Raw genomic sequence first — 18,092 nt, 5'->3', positions numbered from 1 at the left:
TTACTTTTCCATAATGGATGTATGTTACTTTTATGAAAATAAAAAATAATACATGTAACTAAAATGAGGTTTATAATATCAAATCCAGATTATAACATGAGGTGCTATTTAGATGTGTTTTAGAAAATGTGAAGGCTGGGTGGCTCAGTCGGTTAGGTGTCTGCCTCCAGCTCATGTCATGATCCCAGCGTCCCGGGATCGAGCCCCGCATCAGGGTCCTTGCTCAGTGGGGAGTCTGCTTCTCCCCCTCCTTCTGCCCCCAGCCCTTGGCTTATGGTCTTTTGCTTGTGCTTTCTTGAGAGTTGCTTCCACTCCCTTGCTCCCAAATAAATAAAATCTTTAAAAAATAATTGGTGTACATAATTAGTGGATGGGTATACCAATTATTAGGTGAGTTATATGCACAAAGACATATTAAATTCGACTTATCAAAAAACCAACAGACTTGGGAGAAAATGGGCAATTGGAATCCAAGTGATCCACTTTTTACCATTGCGTGTGACAGACTGACTTTGCCAGATAACCCAACTATTAAAAATGGCCCCAAAGCCTGGAAACGAAGGAATTCGTTTTCTGGGAGCCAGGCCGTTTGAAGACTGACGAAGTTAAACGTGGGCAAGAAAGGGAGACTAGAACCTGCTGCTGTGTGTTTTTCGTTTTGTTAATCTGCCCCATTTGGGGAAGGGATATTTATTACTGCAAAAGCTGACTGAGAACATTTTTTGAAAGGTCAGGAGTGCTCACGCTTTGGGGTAGAAATCAAGTGATTCCGCAGTTACCGTGTGACCATCGCTGTTGGGAGAGGGCGGACCGGGCCCTCGAGGCTCGGGTCAGCCCAGGGAAGGGCTCCCTGCCATGGGGGGAGGCTGGTTCCGACTGTGGCCAGTTGAGCAGGACTGAGCGGAGGCAGGCGGTAGTAACCCTCTGGGGCAGTCAGGTGAGGGGCCGCCTCGGGGGGCGCGGCTGTTGCCGGGACACTTGGTGGGAAAGAGGGGCCGCCGGGTGTGGCGGGAGCGCAAGAAATGTGGGGTCCGATTTGGAGGTGGGAAGAGGACCGGATCGTGTCAGGGAAGGAAATGTGTCGTGATGAGCGGCGTTCCCAAATCCTGGGTCACATTACTCTTCCGCTCTACGGCTGGCTGCTTTGAAGAGGTTAGTTAAGTATTGAGGCTTTTTTCACTATAGATCTGAACACACAAATTTCTTTTAAGAGGTACAGAATCAATTCTTTTCTCTCTAAGAGGCAACGTACTATACTGGAGCTAGACGGTCTGGGTTCGAATCTTGACTTTGGACAAAGTTTCCTCAATAGTAAAATGAAGAAAATAATACCAGTTACCTGATAGAGTTAGCGAAATGACTGATGAGATAATCTGTGTAAAATACTTAGGGCAGTGCTCAATCAGTGTAACTAGTGTTATTAGTTACATTAGGATCTACGAGGAAATGGGCACAGGTGGGCTCAACGACCTCACCGAGGGGACGTGTTTGCACCAGCCGGGGGTTGGGATGGCTGCGTGCGGGCGCATGTCGCTGGTGACGGCCCCGTCCTCCCTCTCCTGGGCTGGTAGGCATGGTCGTGCCGTGCACAAGCAGCAGCTCGTAAAAAGATCCTGCCATTTCTCTAGGAAAGGTGTCCTCTATGTTTGTAAAGGGCACATGGACAATACATTATCAGATGTAGCCACGCGAGACATGGGTAGTTTCTGTGTTTGCTTTTCTTGAAGAGTAGGATAGATCAGGCAGGACAGAGGAGGAAATATTTACAACAGCTCCGTGACATTATCCAGTTGCTTCCTATTCAGCTACTAGTTTTTGAAGCATGATAAATCATCCCACCTCAGTGCTGCCGAGACAACCAAACACATACCAGATGTGGAAATGCTTTTAAAAAATTTAAAATTGCTACACCTAAAAAAGGTATTGTGTGATTTATTTTTACCCTCTTGTACTCTGATTAGCTTTTATTTTATAATTTGAGCTTGTAATTTGATCAGATTGGGTTATGAATTGACCTTAGAGGCCTAAGAAATAAGAGACAGAAAAGTCACCTTTTAGGAAAACAATCAATAATTCCATACCATCTCTGTGAACCGATCCGCACAGGCCATTCGAACCCATTCTGGTGTCGCTGGGCTCCTCACTGTGAAGTCCTCGGCTATGCCCCTTTCCCTGTGGGCTGCGGCCACCGCATCAGTGATGGCGAAGAACACAGATGAGCCCAGGAACATTCCGGACTCCCCCAAGCCCTGCAAGAGAGCACGTTTGTTGTAGAATCTTCTAGACTAGATTACAAGCTACTATATTTCAGGACCCAGGTCTTTTTCCATCATTGTATCCCTAATGTCTAGCACAATGTCTTGTTCACAGTAATTCTCAATAATTTGTTCACTGACATATTGACTGAATGAAGCTTGAGTACTCATAAAAATCCCAGTACGCCCTGAACTTCCTAGATCTGTAATGTTGTCTTTAAATCTTTGTCTATAGGAAAGGTAGGTGCGTGCATGTGTGTGTGTGTGGGGGGTATCCTATTGTTTATTTATTTATTTATTTTTAAAGATTTTATCTATTTACTCATTAGAGAGAGAGAGTGCGGGGGGGCAGAGAGAGGAGCAGGCTCCCTGAAGAGCAGAGAGCCTGATGTGGAACTCCATCCCAGGACCCTGGATCATGACCTGAGCCGAAGGCAGATGCTTGACTGACTGAGCCTCCCGGGTGCCCTGTGTGGTATCCTGTTTAGAGAAGCACATTCAACGGCCAACTTCATGAGTGAGAGAAAAATGCCTCGTTAGGACTGTAGCACCGGAGAGGTAGGATACTCTAGAAGAAGAGTACAGACTTGGGCAGCAGATGATGGCGTGCAGACCTATCACATGCAGGGAACAGTCAGGTAATATACATGAGTGATGTGAGCAGTTGAGGGACAGCAAGGAAAAGTGGGAATTATGGGGAATAGAGATATTGCCATGTCCTGTCTAAAGGGACCCCTGTTCTTCAGTTCTAGCAATTGATGTCTTCTAAGAATATAACCAAAATTACCAGATCATCCAATTTTTCAAGAGAATTTAGATAATCTTATTTTAATGTACAGTTCTCTGATTTTTAAGACTTATTTATTTGAGAGAGCGAGGAGAGGGAGAGAGAATCTCGAGCAGACTTGCTGTTGAACACGGAGCCCAGTGTGGGGCTTGATCCCAGGGCCCTGAGATCATGACCCGAGCTGAAATCAAGAGTTGGCCACTTAACCAACTGAGCCATCCGGGTGCCCCTACAACTCCCTGATTTAAAAAAAACACTGTGTGGGTCACAGAAAACACATCTGAAGCCTACATTTAGCCAGTGGGCCCCCAATTTGCAACCCTGAGCTGGAGACATGAAGTTCGCATCCTGGCTCTTACTTCCTCTATTTCTCTGGGTGGGATTATCTCTCAGAGCCTCTGTCCCTCTATCGGTGAAATTCGGGCAATGATATTTGCGTTACAGGGTGTTGTAAAGTTCAGGAAGTGCAAAAGCACCTAGCATAGCGCCTGGTACTCGGTAGGTCCCTGTTATTATTACATAGTACACTCCATGGGGCACCTGTAAACCCATGATTTTCCTCAGGCTCTGCCTATGAGTGGCTGGCCACAGCCACAGGACTCACGGGTTCCCCGTCCTACTGTTCTTGGTGGCCTGAAAGCTGCTCTTTGAGTGATTTCCAGCCTAATGAGAATCCAAAGGGGATGCTGATTTTCCTTCCTTTCAAATTTGCAACCCCCCCCCCCCCAACCACGCACACCCAGAGAAAGTTCCTGGGCTGACAGTGCGCTCCAGTTTGGAAAGGAGAACATTCCAGAGATATAGGTGAACTCATTTTCTCATACATCAGTTCATCACCCCTAGTAAGAAGCCACCTGAAAGTCTTGAAAGGAAGTTTTAGCAATACATCTCAAGCCTAAAGGAAGTTTCTACCGAGAGTGACTTTCTCATAATCTCCACGCAGCAGTGCCAGTAAAAGCTAACCTTTCTTTTCGTTCGCAACTCCACTACGCTAGCAATTACTAACGGTTTGTGTCTTTGTTTCCTGACACCACCAACACTCTGGGCCAGAGAAGCCTTTGCTGGGGGCTTTCTTGTGCACTGAAAGCTCTTTATTTAGCAGCATCCCTGGCCTCTCTACCCAGAGTAGTCGCATCTCCTCGCTCCACAACCCCAGTGTGACAACCACGTATATCCCCAGACACTGCCAAATATCCCCTGTGGCCCAGTGGAGAACCAGTGTTCTGGATCCATTTCTGGGGATGGACGAGAACCCTGAGCCCCCAAGAGGTGAGCGTTTCATCTGCCATCACAGGGAGCTGGCGAGGTGAGGGTAGGAACCCAGGTCCACTGAGGCCTTGGTCCAGGATGCTTCCCATGCTGCCGCAGCTTCCCAGGATTTCAGGAGTGTGACGCCTTCAATCTCATTTACTATTTCAGCCGTAAGGCTCTTAAGTGAAACTATTATTCTGTCAGATCAGAACTTTTCACTGAATTTTAGCATTTCCAGTGAAAGAGGATACTAACACATAAAGCCCTTGGCCAAGGATGGCCATTGCGCAGAGATCGCTTATCCCTGGGTGACTCTTCTCCAAATTCTAATAGTCTCTTGTCATTTGCTCCTGATACAGGTTGGCATGATTATGACCATGATTATGATTATTTTTGTCCACCTGCTTTCATTTACATGCTGCTCAATGATCACACCACACAGCAGCAGGTGTTTGGGTGCTTACCTTGGAGGAATAGATGGTTGGCGGGCTTTGTGATGATGGCAACAGGGAGACATTGAACTCCTCTGGGACGTCAGCAATGGCTGGAATTTTGTACTCATCTGGGCCTCGAGAGTACAGAACACCTTCTGGGGAATATTTTAGTTCTTCAGTGGTATAAAGGCCCATTCCCTGAATAAAGGAACCCTCAACCTGAAAGGAGAAAACGTCGAGCTCCGTGATGCTGTATGCCTTTTAGAAGTACTTGGCTACTCCAGAATGACTTTCAGGAAGTGTCCATCCTCGTGGGCCGGCACCTACCTGCCCAATGTCAATGGCAGGGTTTAGGCTGCAACACACATCCATGACGATGTCCGCTCGGATTTTCTGCCAAAAATGATAATGATCTCACCGTTAAAAACTTAAATTAAAAAGATTATCTTAAGGTTTATTTAAAGGTCTCCACTTACTCCAGAACTCCTGCTGGCTAATCACCCCCCCTGAACCTCCTCAGTTTTAGAGGGGGGGAAGAAATCTGCCAAGCCCTTCCACGTTAGTGCTGGGACCAGCCATGACCCCAGAAGATCTTACGTAATCCTGGTTCTGACTTCCTTTAAGTGATTCCAAAGTCCATGGTATCTGAGTGCCTTTGAGTGTCGCTTACTGAATAACTGATCCTGGTTGCTCACCTGATTCTAAACCTGGATTTGTTGTTCTGCTGCATTTCACGAGCTCCCGGAGTCCTCGCGATGATTTGTTGGAGGCGCTATTATTGCCATTTTGCAGAGGAAACCGTGTAGCCATACTGGCAAGTATGAAATTGGAGTTATGAAAGATCTTGGAACACAGGAGGTGAATGTTGAGACTGCCTTTGACTATGTTAATCTCCTTCCTTCCCTGAGAAACATCACACTAACTTGGCCCTTATACGTTGGCATAGGGCCCAGGCAGATTGGTTGTTAAGGAGAAACAGAAAGCCCTATGTGCCAGTGGTCTACCTCGGGGTATCGCTGGGCTTTCCTTCCGCCCCCATGTCCTGGGCTTGTTCTGACAGTACCAGCATCCTCTGTTTGGGCTTACCAGCTGGGCTCCTCCCTTCTATCAAGCCCTTTGGGTCAGCAGTTCTGTTTTGACTCAAAAGTTGACCTTTCAGACAATCTTCCATGGACATTGGGACTATCCTTCATTTATTCTCAACAGATAGGGCAGGAGGTTAGACACATCTCAGAGTGGGCCTTGAGTTCACTTCCATCTTGAAAACATATTTTGCCTTAAGGGTGTTGGGCAGTGAGAAGAGATGACTGTGCACTAACGGGACGGACGCACATTCCGGCTCAGCCAGCAGGAGCAGGCCTGCCATTCAGTTTCTCTGATCTCCCTTTAGTTAAAAGAAGTTTGCCTCTTCAAGGAATAAACTCTTTCACAGACTTATGTGATACCACAATGGCTGAACCTTAACCAGTAATAAGGAAGCCACAGGGACAGCCAGATTTTAACTTTACTGGTACCATAAATTCTGGAAGATCCCCATGGGATTGGTTTCTTCAGGGATTTATACCAAAGCCTTCAGCTAGACTTGTCAGATACAATATGTGTGTCCCCAATGCTGCAGCGACATATTTATACTGGAAATTTATTTGCTGCTTCTCTGAAATTCAAATTTAACCAGCCATCCTGTATTTTTATTTGCTAGTACTAAATCTCGCAACACCACCCATGGGGTAGAGAACCAGAATATTAGTTGATTCCTAAAAACACTTTCCAGGGGCGCCTGGCTGGCTCAGTTGGTTAAGTGTCTGCCTTCGGCTCAGGCATGTCTCAGAGTCCTCGGACAGAGCCGCCTGTCAAGCTCCCTGCTCCGTGGGGAGTCTGCCTCTCCCTTCCCTTCTGCCCCTTCTCCTGCTCATGCTCTCTCTCTCCCTGTCAGATAAATAAAATCTTAACAAAAAAAAGCACACCTTGGGGCGCCTGGGTGGCTCAGTGGGTTAAGCCGCTGCCTTCGGCTCAGGTCATGATCCCAGGGTCCTGGGATCGAGCCTCGCATCTGGCTCTCTGCTCAGCAGGATGCCTGCTTCCCCCTCTCTCTGCCTGCCTCTCTGCCTACTTGTGATCTCTCTCTGTCAAATAAATAATTAAAAATCTTAAAAAAACCAGAAACACCTTTAAAAACATCTTTCCACTGAGTGTGGAGCCCTGGCTGGGTTACAGGTGTGTCAGGACACTGGCACTTGGATTTCTGCGAGTCTGGGACAGGATCCTCAGGCTGGTCACCTGCAAACATGAGTTCCTTGCTTGAAAAATCGTGCTGTGCCAATATTATCATTATCTATGTGTGCCATGATGTGAAAAACATTAGGAAACACAGTTTTAAAATAATCATATGAACAATCTGTGATCCTAATTTCATGAGTTTACTTCTTCACAATGATCTAGAGTGAAAATGGAGAGATAATGTACCCTAAGGGTGAACTCAAGTAGAATGGAGGGCAACTGCTCTCCAGACATCCCTTCATTTACTGTATTTTCTATCTTATTTATATAAAGTTTAAGTGATGGACAGATTTACTAAGAATGGGACAATAGAAGTCATTTTGGTAAGAATTTCCAGTTAGTATTTGCAATTTCCTTCCTATTTTACATAAATTGACCATTTCCTTTTTTTTTTTTAAAGATTTTATTTATTTATTCGTGAGAGAGAGAGAGAGAAAGAACAAGCAGGCAGAAGCAGAGAGAGAAGCAGGCTCCCCACCAAGCAAGGAACCCGATGTGGGGCTCAATCCCAGGACCCTGGGATCATGATCCAGCTGAAAGCAGATGCTTAACTGACTGAGCCACCCAGGTGCCCCAAATTGACCATTTCTAATTTCAGCTAAGAATGGTTCAAGATGATGCTGGAATAATCTGTATATGGAATTTAAATGTGTCATTGGTCCATTCTGTAAGTTTACTAACAATTACTATACTTTGGTTATCCTATATTCTTTTTTTTTTTTAAAGATTTTATTTTTTTATTTGACAGAGATCACAAGTAGGCAGAGGCAAGCAGAGAGGTAGGGGGAAGCAGGGTCCCCGCTGAGCAGAGAGCCCAATGCGGGGCTCGATCCCAGGACCCCGAGATCATGACCTGAGACGAAGGCAGAGGCTTTTAACCCACTGAGCCTCTCAGGCGACCCTATATTCTTTTTTTAAAAAATAACTTATTTTATTTAAATTCAATTAGTTAACATACAGTGTACTGTTAGTTTCAGACGTAGAGTTCAATAATTCATCAGTTGCATTTAACACTCAGGGCTCATTACATCAAGTGCCCTCCTTAAGGCCCATCACCAGTCACCCCATTCCCCCCCACCTCCAGCAACCCTCAATTTGTTTCCTATGGTTAAGAGTCTCTTACTGGGGACACTATATTATATTTAAGTTTTCTGTAGTCTCTCTATTCTAAGAACGATACCTGAGGTATATTCATGGTTTACCTTTTATGGTGGAAGTCAGCATTTTTTGGGGGGAAGTTGTTAGCTTTTGATTAAATATGACTCTGCCTCCAGCAGGATGCTTGATTAAGTAGTAAACATAAAAATTATTTTTTCACCCCTGCCCCATCTGTTTTGTTAGGGACAGTAATATCCTTGGGATAACTGACTTCGGAGAAACATCACATTGCTATGTGTTCTCAAATGTTTACTCAAGACAATTTACTCAATGACCTATTCCTTTTGGATTAGATAACTTGACCTTACTTTAGGAACAGATTTTTTTTTTTTTTGCAAAAACTTTGGAAAGCAATTTTGTTGCCTGAAACGGAATAAAAAACAATGCATTTTAGGCTATCATGAGCAATTCTTTTTTGACTACATCTTTAAAAATTTTTTTTAATTAACTTAATTTTTTTGTTGAGGTATAATGGACATATGACTTTATATTAGTTTCAGGTGTACAGCATAGCAATTTGATATTTGTGTGTATTACGAAATGACTATCACAGGAGTCTAGTTAACATAGTTACCATTACCACACATGGTTAAACATTCTTTTTTCATGTGATGAGGAGTTTTAAGATCTACTCCCTTAACGACTTTCAAATATGCAGTACAGTATTATTAACTGTGGTCTTCACATTGCACCTTACATCTATGTGACTTAATTCTTTTATAACTGGAAGCTTGTAGCTTTTGACCTCCCTCTACTCCTTTCAACTATGCCTCTACCCCCTACGTCTGGCGACCCCCAGCCACTGGGAAGAGCAATTCCTTCCTTTTTAAGTGGAAATTCAGCGTGAGGCTGGATCTCTAGACCTTCCCAAGGAACTGGAAAAAAAAAAAAATCCTGTTCTTGTTGTACAAGTATTACAAAATTTACTGTTCAATTACAAGTATTTATCGTATAGCACAATTTTGTGGTTGTTGTTTTAACTTGCCAAGAGGAAAGGTATCTTCGGCTGACCTTGTGAGCTCCGGTCAGGCAGTCAATTTCAACCTCGGAACAGGCTGCTCCATAGACATAGTATGGAAAAGGGTCTCCTTCTCCCTTCTCCCAGTCCATGAAGGCCTTGTAGCCCCTGATGGAAGAAAGAAAGCCCATCAGCTTGTGGTGGTGGTGGTGGGGTTCCAAACAATGTTGACTCATTTTAAAAGCCATGATAGTATTTTATTGTATTGATACTTATTTCAACTGCTTTTTAAGCTCATTTAAACTGCCATCTGCATTTCTAACCCAGCTAATTACAGCAGCACTCTCATGTGCCTCCACTTAAAGAAGATACTCTTCGTGCTACAGTTAGGATGCCAAAAAGAGAGAGACTCCGACAGACTGTTTTGGTCTGGACCTCCCAGTGTGTCTGTATCCATGGTGTAGGGTTTGAGCTTTAGTCCTGTGGATTGAGGACCTCAGCTGATTCTATCAACATTCCCAAAGGGACCCCCTAGGCTGTGCTAACTGTGGAATCGGTGATGATTCAGGGATGGTTAAAAAAGGGCGTGGAACTCAGTGCCTTAATGTACAATGGAACACGTGCCAGGCTAAAGGGCTGATTTGCTCTCTTCTTGGTAACTGAACTCAGAGATTTCGAGCTCGTCAAGTACAGGGCACTGGGCTGTCACCTTCTTCTTCTTTCTTCATGAAAAAGCTGCTTTACTATTTTCTTTCTCTCTCTCTGTGCATGTGTGTGTTTAGTTCGCTGATTTGTTTCACTAGGTTATAAAACTCATGTCATACACTTCCTGAACGTGACAGCCGGCTCTCTTTGTGCTTCATTCAATAAGCATGAATTGACGGAGGGCCTCCCACAGACAGAAACGGAGCAAATGATGATTGGGGACCATCCTATGAGTCTCTTCCTGCCCAGAGAGGAGCCTCAAAACAGAGAGGTTTTATGATAGAGGGAGGGAGATTTGTAAAACCGAGTTGGAAGTTGTTTCTAGTGACGGTATTTTCTACTACTCAACAATGAATAGTAAATGATGATCGGATGTTCTAAGTTATACTAAATTTTTTTTTACGCAATAAGGGTATTTTTATTATTTAACATTTCTCTGGACATAGTTCAAAGGCTTACATAAAATCATATAATCTTAGGCTTAGAAGGGACCTCACTGACCACATAATAAAAATTTGTTTTACAAATAAGGGAGCTAAGCCCCAGAGCAATTGGGTCACCTTTTATTTTATCAGCTCCGTTCAAATATTATTGTAATTTTTACCTGAAGTATCCAGTGGCCGAAAGACTGATTCTTTGTTCAAAAGCAGCTTCTATCTGCAGAACGGGCATATTTAGTCAGAACAAAATAGATACATCATCTGAGAGGTGAAAATGAAAATATTCCCTATATCAAAATTGACATCTGGTAATTGTTGCTGGTGCTTTGTTGCCGGTGATAGAACTCACTGTAACGTTTCTTCCCTCAGCTGGTAGGTACACTAAGAGCTTCCTTCTGGTTGGGCTGAGCTGTCCGAACTAAACAAGTACAATAGGTTCCTGCTGCACATCCGTGACGGAGGGGCTGAGCTCGCAAGGTGTTGGGGGGCTTCGTTTCTAAATGTTAGGACCCTCGATGAGAGTTTGAGTGTGAGATAACTGTTCTAATGAGATAAGAAAGGATGTTGTAAAGTTGGATTAGATGAGTCATTTCCTTTGAGACATGCTTAATAACAATAAGGCCTTTTGGTTTTCCTCCTCCCCATTTAAAACAACTGTGTGTGTGTGGGGGGGGCTTAGGAAGGCTAAGTCGTTTCCTCTTCTTATTGAAGCAGAGTGGTAAGGCTTTCAGGGTGTTCTTCATATGCTTCCGTTCCTCCTCTCAGTGATGCTGCTCCCTATGTGCTTTCTTACAAGTACCTGGTACACAGCATGGAGTAGCCGTGTCAGGCTTTCATGATCCTGCCCTTACGCAGAAATCCCTCCCAGAAAAACTGTGTGTTTTCCTCTCGGCCCTGCTTGGGACTGTTTTCTCATGTGTCGTCACGAACAGAGTGGAACACTTACCCAGTCTTCCCATGTACCTTCTGGATTTTTCTTAATGATGGGCTCAAGGCGTTTCAGAAGGATCTGACAAGCATCCTTGAGAGGGTAAAGAAGGGAAGCCTCATTAGAGCAGGACCTGGTGGTTGGGATTTGTGTGGAAGAATAGTGATTGATAACTGATCAGGTTGATCAATGTTTACAAAGTGCTTGATATGGATACACTGGGAACACAGAGACAGTGAAGACACAGTCCCTGACCTTGAGGAGAGTATCAGTTACTGCATGATTGGTTTTTTTAAAACCTCCCTGGTTCACTTCCTACAAAAATACAGGCTCAGCTGAATTTCTACTTTCAGTTCCCCTTTCTAGTTGTGCTCTTAATTCCTTCTGTTTTTCTACATTTTTGACTTATACCTTCTTTTGTATTTTCTAGCCATTAAAATCAAAGGAACAAAAGATCTTTTCTTTAAGCTATAGTATTTTTATTTAATTTATTTTTTAAAAAGGTTTTATTTATTCATTTGTTAGAGAGAGAGGGAGAGAACACAGCAGGGGGAGTGGCAAGCAGGGGGAGAAGCAGGCTCCCTGCTGAGCAAGGAGCCCAATGCGTACTCCATCCCAGGACCCTGGGATCATGACCCAAGCCAAAGGCTGATACTTAACTGACTGGGCCACCCAGGTGTCCCAAAACATCTTATTTCCATTCTAATTTGTGCTTTCTGGTCTGCAACAATAACATAGCAACAGCCCTGTGGGTCTGAGATATTACTCCACTCTCTGTCCATTCTTCCATCTGTTTATCCATCCGCCCCCAAACCACTGTAAGGAAGGTCTTGGTTTTGGATGTGAAGTGAGAAGATAACTAAATTTGTCTTTATAATAGTCTAGATCTGGAAAGTTTCTGATCCTTAACACAGAAACATAAAACTCCAGAAGATGGGTTAATGCTTAGTTTGGGTTGACGGCCCCCATACACACTGAGCTATTTCTATCTTGTGCTTGATCCTACCCAAAACTGGGTCTCAAGAAGTTTCCTCCACGTTTGTTCTGAGTGAAAGAACCTCTGGATTTTAGCCCCTAACAAGTGTGTCTGTGGAGGTCAGATGGATTTGAAAATGGTCCCTTTTGGTAGCCTAAGTGCAAGGTTTGGAGAATATGCTCTCCACAATGTCCCAATGGAAAGGTTTATAACAGAAACATGACATGACTTCAAAAGTATATGCCATCGGGTCTCTGAATTAAGGAATCATAGTCTATTCTGAAAAAGTGAAAATTTAGCAGAAGAAATATCAGTTAGAAAATAAGCACAAAGGATTAGCACGAGTGCTGTGGTAGGACGGCCCTGATGTAGACACTTGAACGGAGCCACACCTAAGGGGCCGGGTTTCTGCCTGCTGGTCCTTGCTTGTGTCAGAGGAAACCTGCCCAGCTCGGCAATACTCGGCGCCCAGATTTCTTCTCTCTGTGTGTCCCAGGGACAGAGACTGCTTATTCACCAAGCAGCATTCTCCCCCTGCTCCACAGCAGCTGGGCCTATGGCGCACCCCTCCTCCCCTGCACTTGGACACGGCTGAGACTTGTGCCGCCAGGCGATGACTAGTGGAAGTGATTTGCATCTCTTCCTGGTCTGCCCTCTGTCCTTTCTCCCTGGTGATGACGCTCAGGGCAGCCTTGAGAGCCACACGCTGAAGGCGGAGGACCTGCCATTAGTCTCAGGTACTCTAATGCCTGAGCGCTCCCTCTGGACCGCTCTGTGCGCAAGGCAGGAGCTTTTGCCGTGTTTGAGCCGCTGACACTACGTGTCTACGTGTCCCCTCAGGGTCCCCTCCTCAAATGAGCACGCTCTTCTGACAGTCTGGTTATCCTGAGACTGTGTTTAATGCCACAGATGACTTCTCGGAAGCCAACTGCTTGTGTCTGCATCGAGCTTGGAGAGCCCGAGATAGGGACACGCTGCGGAAGGGAGAGACAGGCTGGGGAGGGCACCTGCACGGCTCTGCCGTTCACGTCCGAGCCGATGGAAGCTGCTGTAGCGATGGTGTTGGGTACCATGGCCGTGCTTGTTTCACAGATGTGCACCGAGGACATGGGGATTTTCAGTTCACGGCTGGCCACCTGGGAGAAAAACAAATATTTTCGAGTCTGGTCAAGTCTTCTAGGAAGATGTGAGTCATTTTTTTAGTTTAAAAAATCCTACTGTTTATATTACATCCATGTTATCCTTGAAAGCCTCAATTAATGTGTCTTAAAAAAATTAAAACCACTTTTTTAGTAGAGCCCTGCTGATTTTTAAAGCCTTTTCTTGGTAATATTCCATAGTGGTTCTTCTTTCAAAGTTAGTGTGTTTAGCATGTGAAGGGTTTACTTTTTTCCTGAGTTTTATTTGGCGACAGTGGCAGGGAGAGAGAGATGGGACCAACTGGTTCAGAGGTTGGTCTTAAATCTGTTGGTATGAACATCCGACGAATTTCAAATGACCTCGAGGGCCCGTCTTCTCTCATGTCCTCCCAGCCTTATCCTTCGATTCTCCCTCTTTTGTCTTCTATTTTCCCTCCTGTTTATGCTCCTCTAGTCTTTGCTGTCCGCTTTCTTCCTTCCTGTTCTTTTTCTTCCAGGTTCTCTAGCTGACACATGTGGAAAGAAAGATATTTAATCACAAAGAAAGAAAACGAGAGTAAGAAAGGGAGGGAGGGAAGAAGGAAGGAAGGAAGGAAGGAAAAAGCACGATTTTGGTTTCTGTTGTCTTTTAGTTTTGGCAAAAACACTTTTCTCCCGACGTCTGTAGTTACGGACTTGTTCCCAAGTGCCAATCTACAGACTAACGCTGTTGTAAGATTAAGTTTCCCCAGAAAGAGGCAAAATGGGAAAAGAAAAAAAGGGGGGGCAATTTTATTGGTGTTTGGTGATGAAGAGCCCAAGAGATGTATTGGGTCCCCTCGCTGGGAAGGACAGGGGGAGGCTGTGTCACACACATCTGCACCGAAGTCTTTCTGGTCTCTTCAGGGTCCTCTCGCTGCCTCGCTGCCTCTCACATTCATTTTTCTTCCTACGATGGCTGTTATTTCCAGGAATAGGCATGTTTCCTCGATGGTGCAGGAGAAGGGCCTCTGACAACGCCTGGCTTACAGCACAGGAGCTCAGCAACCGTGAGGCGATGCTAGTCCTTTTCTGCCAGCATCGGCACATCGGTGCAGGAAAGGATCTTGGTCCCACGCTTCTCCCCCGGGCCCGTCCCTGCAGCCGGTGCGTCCAGGAGCTGTGACCAGCCAGACCTGGCGCCTGTGCCTCTGTCGGTGGCTGGAGTTGGGGAAGGGAGGGAGAGGGGCTACAAGGTACGAGAACTGCGGAGTCCTGTAGGACTCTGTGGAATGTAGGGGGCGTAGTCCAGAGGAGCTAAGGGGCTGGAGGGTCAAACTGAGCTAGGTACTATAGTAATCTAATAAATTGGTCATGGTTAAATGTATTCAATTTAAAGGATTATTCTCTTTTCTCTCTTGAGATCCTATCTTCCTACTCTGTGCACATGTGTGTGCGCGTGTTAAAATGTACTTTAGAAATTATGACATGGTGACAGTGGATGACATACTTGTCCTTACTTGTCCAAATTGTGTATTAGCAACCTAGTGTCCAAACTTTAAAAATCATGCATACTGGTCGAAATAGAAAAGCTGGGAAACTCTTGCTGGAGGTAAAGCCTGCACGGGGCACCTGCCACAGTTCTCCAGGGCTCACTGGTGGTGGTGTCACTAACCACAACCTCCACCCAAAAGCCTGGCCACGTTCTGGGACTATTCGTACGTACATGGGATTTCTGCTATCTCAGACATTCCATTTGCTATGGAAGAAGATTTTCAACCAAATCGTCAAGTCCTTAGGGTTTGATCATCTCCCCTGTAATTAGTGCCAACTGCCAGTCACGTCAACAATGTACAGAGAGATAAATGACTTAATTGTAGGTAGCTTACCTGCAGCATTTTGGTGTGAATACCTTGTCCCAGTTCGTTGCCTCCGTGGGTGACCAACACAGAGCCATCCGTGTAGATATGAACGAGGGCAGCTGCCTGATAAAACAACCCAGAAGGCACAGCTCAGTGCAAGTTTAGTGAGGTTCGATGTCAACCAATGAGGGAGTGACACCCCAGTCTCACTGAATGAGGAGGGTCGGAGAGGCAAGCTTTCCTGCTGGGATTCTGAAGCTTAGTTCTGTTCTAGGCAAAAGTCACCTGTAAAGAACATTCCTATTTAGGAACCTGGTTTTATTTATTTATTTATTTATATTTTTTATTTACAATTTTTTGGAAAATTTAATTTAAAATTTTTTGGCCAGGCTTTTGGGTGGAGGTTGTGGTTAGTGACACCACCACCAGTGAGCCCTGGAGAACTGTGGCAGGTGCCCCGTGCAGGCTTTACCTCCAGCAAGAGTTTCCCAGCTTTTCTATTTCGACCAGTATGCATGATTTTTAAAGTTTGGACACTAGGTTGCTAATACACAATTTGGACAAGTATGTCATCCACTGTCACCATGTTATAATTTCTAATTATTTTTTTATTTGAGAGAGAACACGAAAGAGAGAGCATGAGTAAGGATGAGTGGGGGAGCAGGAGGGCAATGGAAGGAGAGAGAATCTCAAGCAGACGCCACACGGAGCATGGATCCTGACATGGGGATCGATCTCCTGACACTGAGATCAGGACCTGAGCTGAAACCAAGAGTTGGATGCGTAACTGACTGAGCCCCCCAGGTGTCCCAGGAACCTGGCTTAATAGGAGCTCCTCTGGATACTCAGGAGTTATGACTATTGGTTCCAACTCTTTGCAAGTCACTCCCCTGCTTAAAGTTTCTGGATGACCATTGAGCTACCTAATTAAACATTTATTACGTACTTGACGCATGTTCTGTGCCAACCTGTGCTCAGCTCTGGATATACACAGATGAACAAGATGTGGATCTTCCTCAACAATGTAGTAGCTCCCACTGGGATGGGGGACAGGTTGGAAAGCAGGTCATAAGGCAGAATGATTTGTGAGACAGTGGGCAGGGTATAAGGGCCCTCGGGACCTGGGAGGGCAGATCCAACTGCTTTTGAGAAGCCTGGGGAAGGGGGCCCTAAGGACACAATTGCATGGAATCATGTAAGGGAAGACGGGTTTACCGCTGGGCAAGGTGGGCCCAGATTCCCCACTGTCTGTATGGCAAAGCCTAGCTCCTTATTACCACATGAGGTCTTTGAGGATTCGGTCTAGTGTACCTTTCCCGTCCCATCGCTATCTTTTCCTGCTTTGCCTTACTGCTGCTCCTTCCTGACCTGTGCTCATGCTAGAGCTGTTCTCACTTCCTGGCCTCCCAGGCTGTCAGACCCATACCTCTGGTCTCTGTTCGGTTAGAGCTTCCGCAAACACTTCTCATTCCCGTCTGGGAAGGATCAGTCACCTGCTTCTCTGCCCTTCCTCTTACGGGGGCGAACTGGGGTGACTAGTGTCCCCTGCAAATTCCTGCCCACCTGGAACCTTCCAATGCAACCTTCTTTGGAAATAGAGTCTTTGCAGATATAATTAGTTAAGAATCATAGTGGATTAGGATGGGCTCTAAATTCAATGACTGATGTTCTTCTATGAGGCTGTGTGAAGACACACAGCAAAGAAGGCCACGTGAAGATGGAGGCCGGGACTGGAGGGACGTGGCCACAAGCCAAGGGACACGGGGAGAACCAGAAGCTGGAAGAGGCAAGGGAACTTCTGAGGAGCCTTGCCCTGCAGACACCCTGATTTTGAACTTCAAGCCTCAGGAACCAGGAGAATATACATTTGTTGTTGGAAGCCACCCAGTCGGTGGTACTTCCTTATGACAGCTGCAGGCAGTGAATAAAGGGGGTGACCCGCCCTTCTCGGAGCATCTCATGGAAGGAGAGCACTTGGTCTCATTCGGTTTCGTGTCCTGTAGAGAACTAAGAGAAGGCTGAGTCACAGAGACACTAAATAAATGTTTGTTGAATTGGACCAATGGAAATGTGGTATTTTTCATTCCAGGAGGAGGAGGAAGAGAAGGGGGAAGAATTAGGACCTCATTGTATTCTATCTCAATGGCTTGGAGGAGCTTTGGGGCACCCAGGCTTATAGATGCTAATAATAGTATTTATCACTGTGGGCCTTCTGACTCCCTCTGATGGTGCTCCCCATGCCTAGTTTGGAGAGTAGGTGTTCCAGCTTTGTGAGTCATCAGCTGCCCTGAAATAACACGTTTCAACTCTGAGCCTGGTGATTCCTGGACACATCAGTTTGGATCTCTGTGAAGAAACTGGAGGCCTTTCAAATCGAGCTTTAAAGCCATTCCTTGATATAAGGCTGTGTTTGTGTGTGTTGAGGTGAGAAGTTGGCTCCCTTGGATGATGGCAGAGTAGACTGTGGTTTAGGCGAAGGGCAGCCATACAGGTGAGGGGACGTATCATATAATAAAAAATAAATATATGGTCTTTGTCCCTGATTTTTGGCACAGAGGTCCAAAAATTCTGGGAATTTACTGTCTTTTGTCTGCTGTTCAGATGATTCTTGGGAGGATCCTAGACAGTTTGTAGGGGGTAGGAACTGTTGCCAGAAAAACCGACCACGTGGTTAGAGGGTTTCAGCTTTTAGCCTCACCCTCTGACTTTCAGGAAGAGGAGAGGAACCAGAGATTGAGTTTGATCACCACTGGCCAATGATTTCATCAGCTGTGCCTGTGTAATGAATGCTTCATAAAACTCACAAACGACGGGGTTTGGGGAGCTTCTGGGTGGGTGGCCACAGCCACCAGCTGGAGGGGAAGGGCGTGGAAGCCCCATTCCCCTCTCACATATTTTGCCTTGTGTGTTCTTCCTCGGTGCTGTCCTCTGTAACAAACTGGTCATGATAGTAAGCAGAGTGCT

At 45.4% G+C, this 18,092-nt stretch overlaps 2 protein-coding genes across 2 annotated transcripts in view; one reads left to right on the top strand and one right to left on the bottom strand.

Annotated features, from left to right (window-relative positions):
- LOC132013437 (aldehyde oxidase 2) overlaps positions 1-18,092 on the bottom strand; it is a 78,417-nt gene that overhangs the window by 9,988 nt on the left and 50,337 nt on the right. Inside the window, exons 27-34 of the mRNA XM_059393153.1 lie at positions 15,156-15,251; positions 13,177-13,305; positions 11,212-11,286; positions 10,430-10,482; positions 9,174-9,288; positions 5,055-5,120; positions 4,758-4,946; positions 2,082-2,249 (exon numbers count right to left, since the gene is read on the bottom strand). Coding sequence (XP_059249136.1) covers positions 2,082-2,249; positions 4,758-4,946; positions 5,055-5,120; positions 9,174-9,288; positions 10,430-10,482; positions 11,212-11,286; positions 13,177-13,305; positions 15,156-15,251 — 891 coding nt within the window. The remainder of the gene's footprint in view (positions 1-2,081; positions 2,250-4,757; positions 4,947-5,054; positions 5,121-9,173; positions 9,289-10,429; positions 10,483-11,211; positions 11,287-13,176; positions 13,306-15,155; positions 15,252-18,092) is intronic.
- The window catches only part of LOC132014431 (basic proline-rich protein-like), a 55,760-nt gene that overhangs the window by 22,033 nt on the left and 15,635 nt on the right, over positions 1-18,092 (top strand). The gene's annotated exons all lie outside the window — the stretch shown is intronic.

This window comes from Mustela nigripes, chromosome 3 (assembly GCF_022355385.1).
Source record: "Mustela nigripes isolate SB6536 chromosome 3, MUSNIG.SB6536, whole genome shotgun sequence".
NCBI classification, from domain to species: Eukaryota; Metazoa; Chordata; class Mammalia; order Carnivora; family Mustelidae; genus Mustela; species Mustela nigripes.
This window is presented reverse-complemented; position numbering and strand designations above follow the sequence as displayed.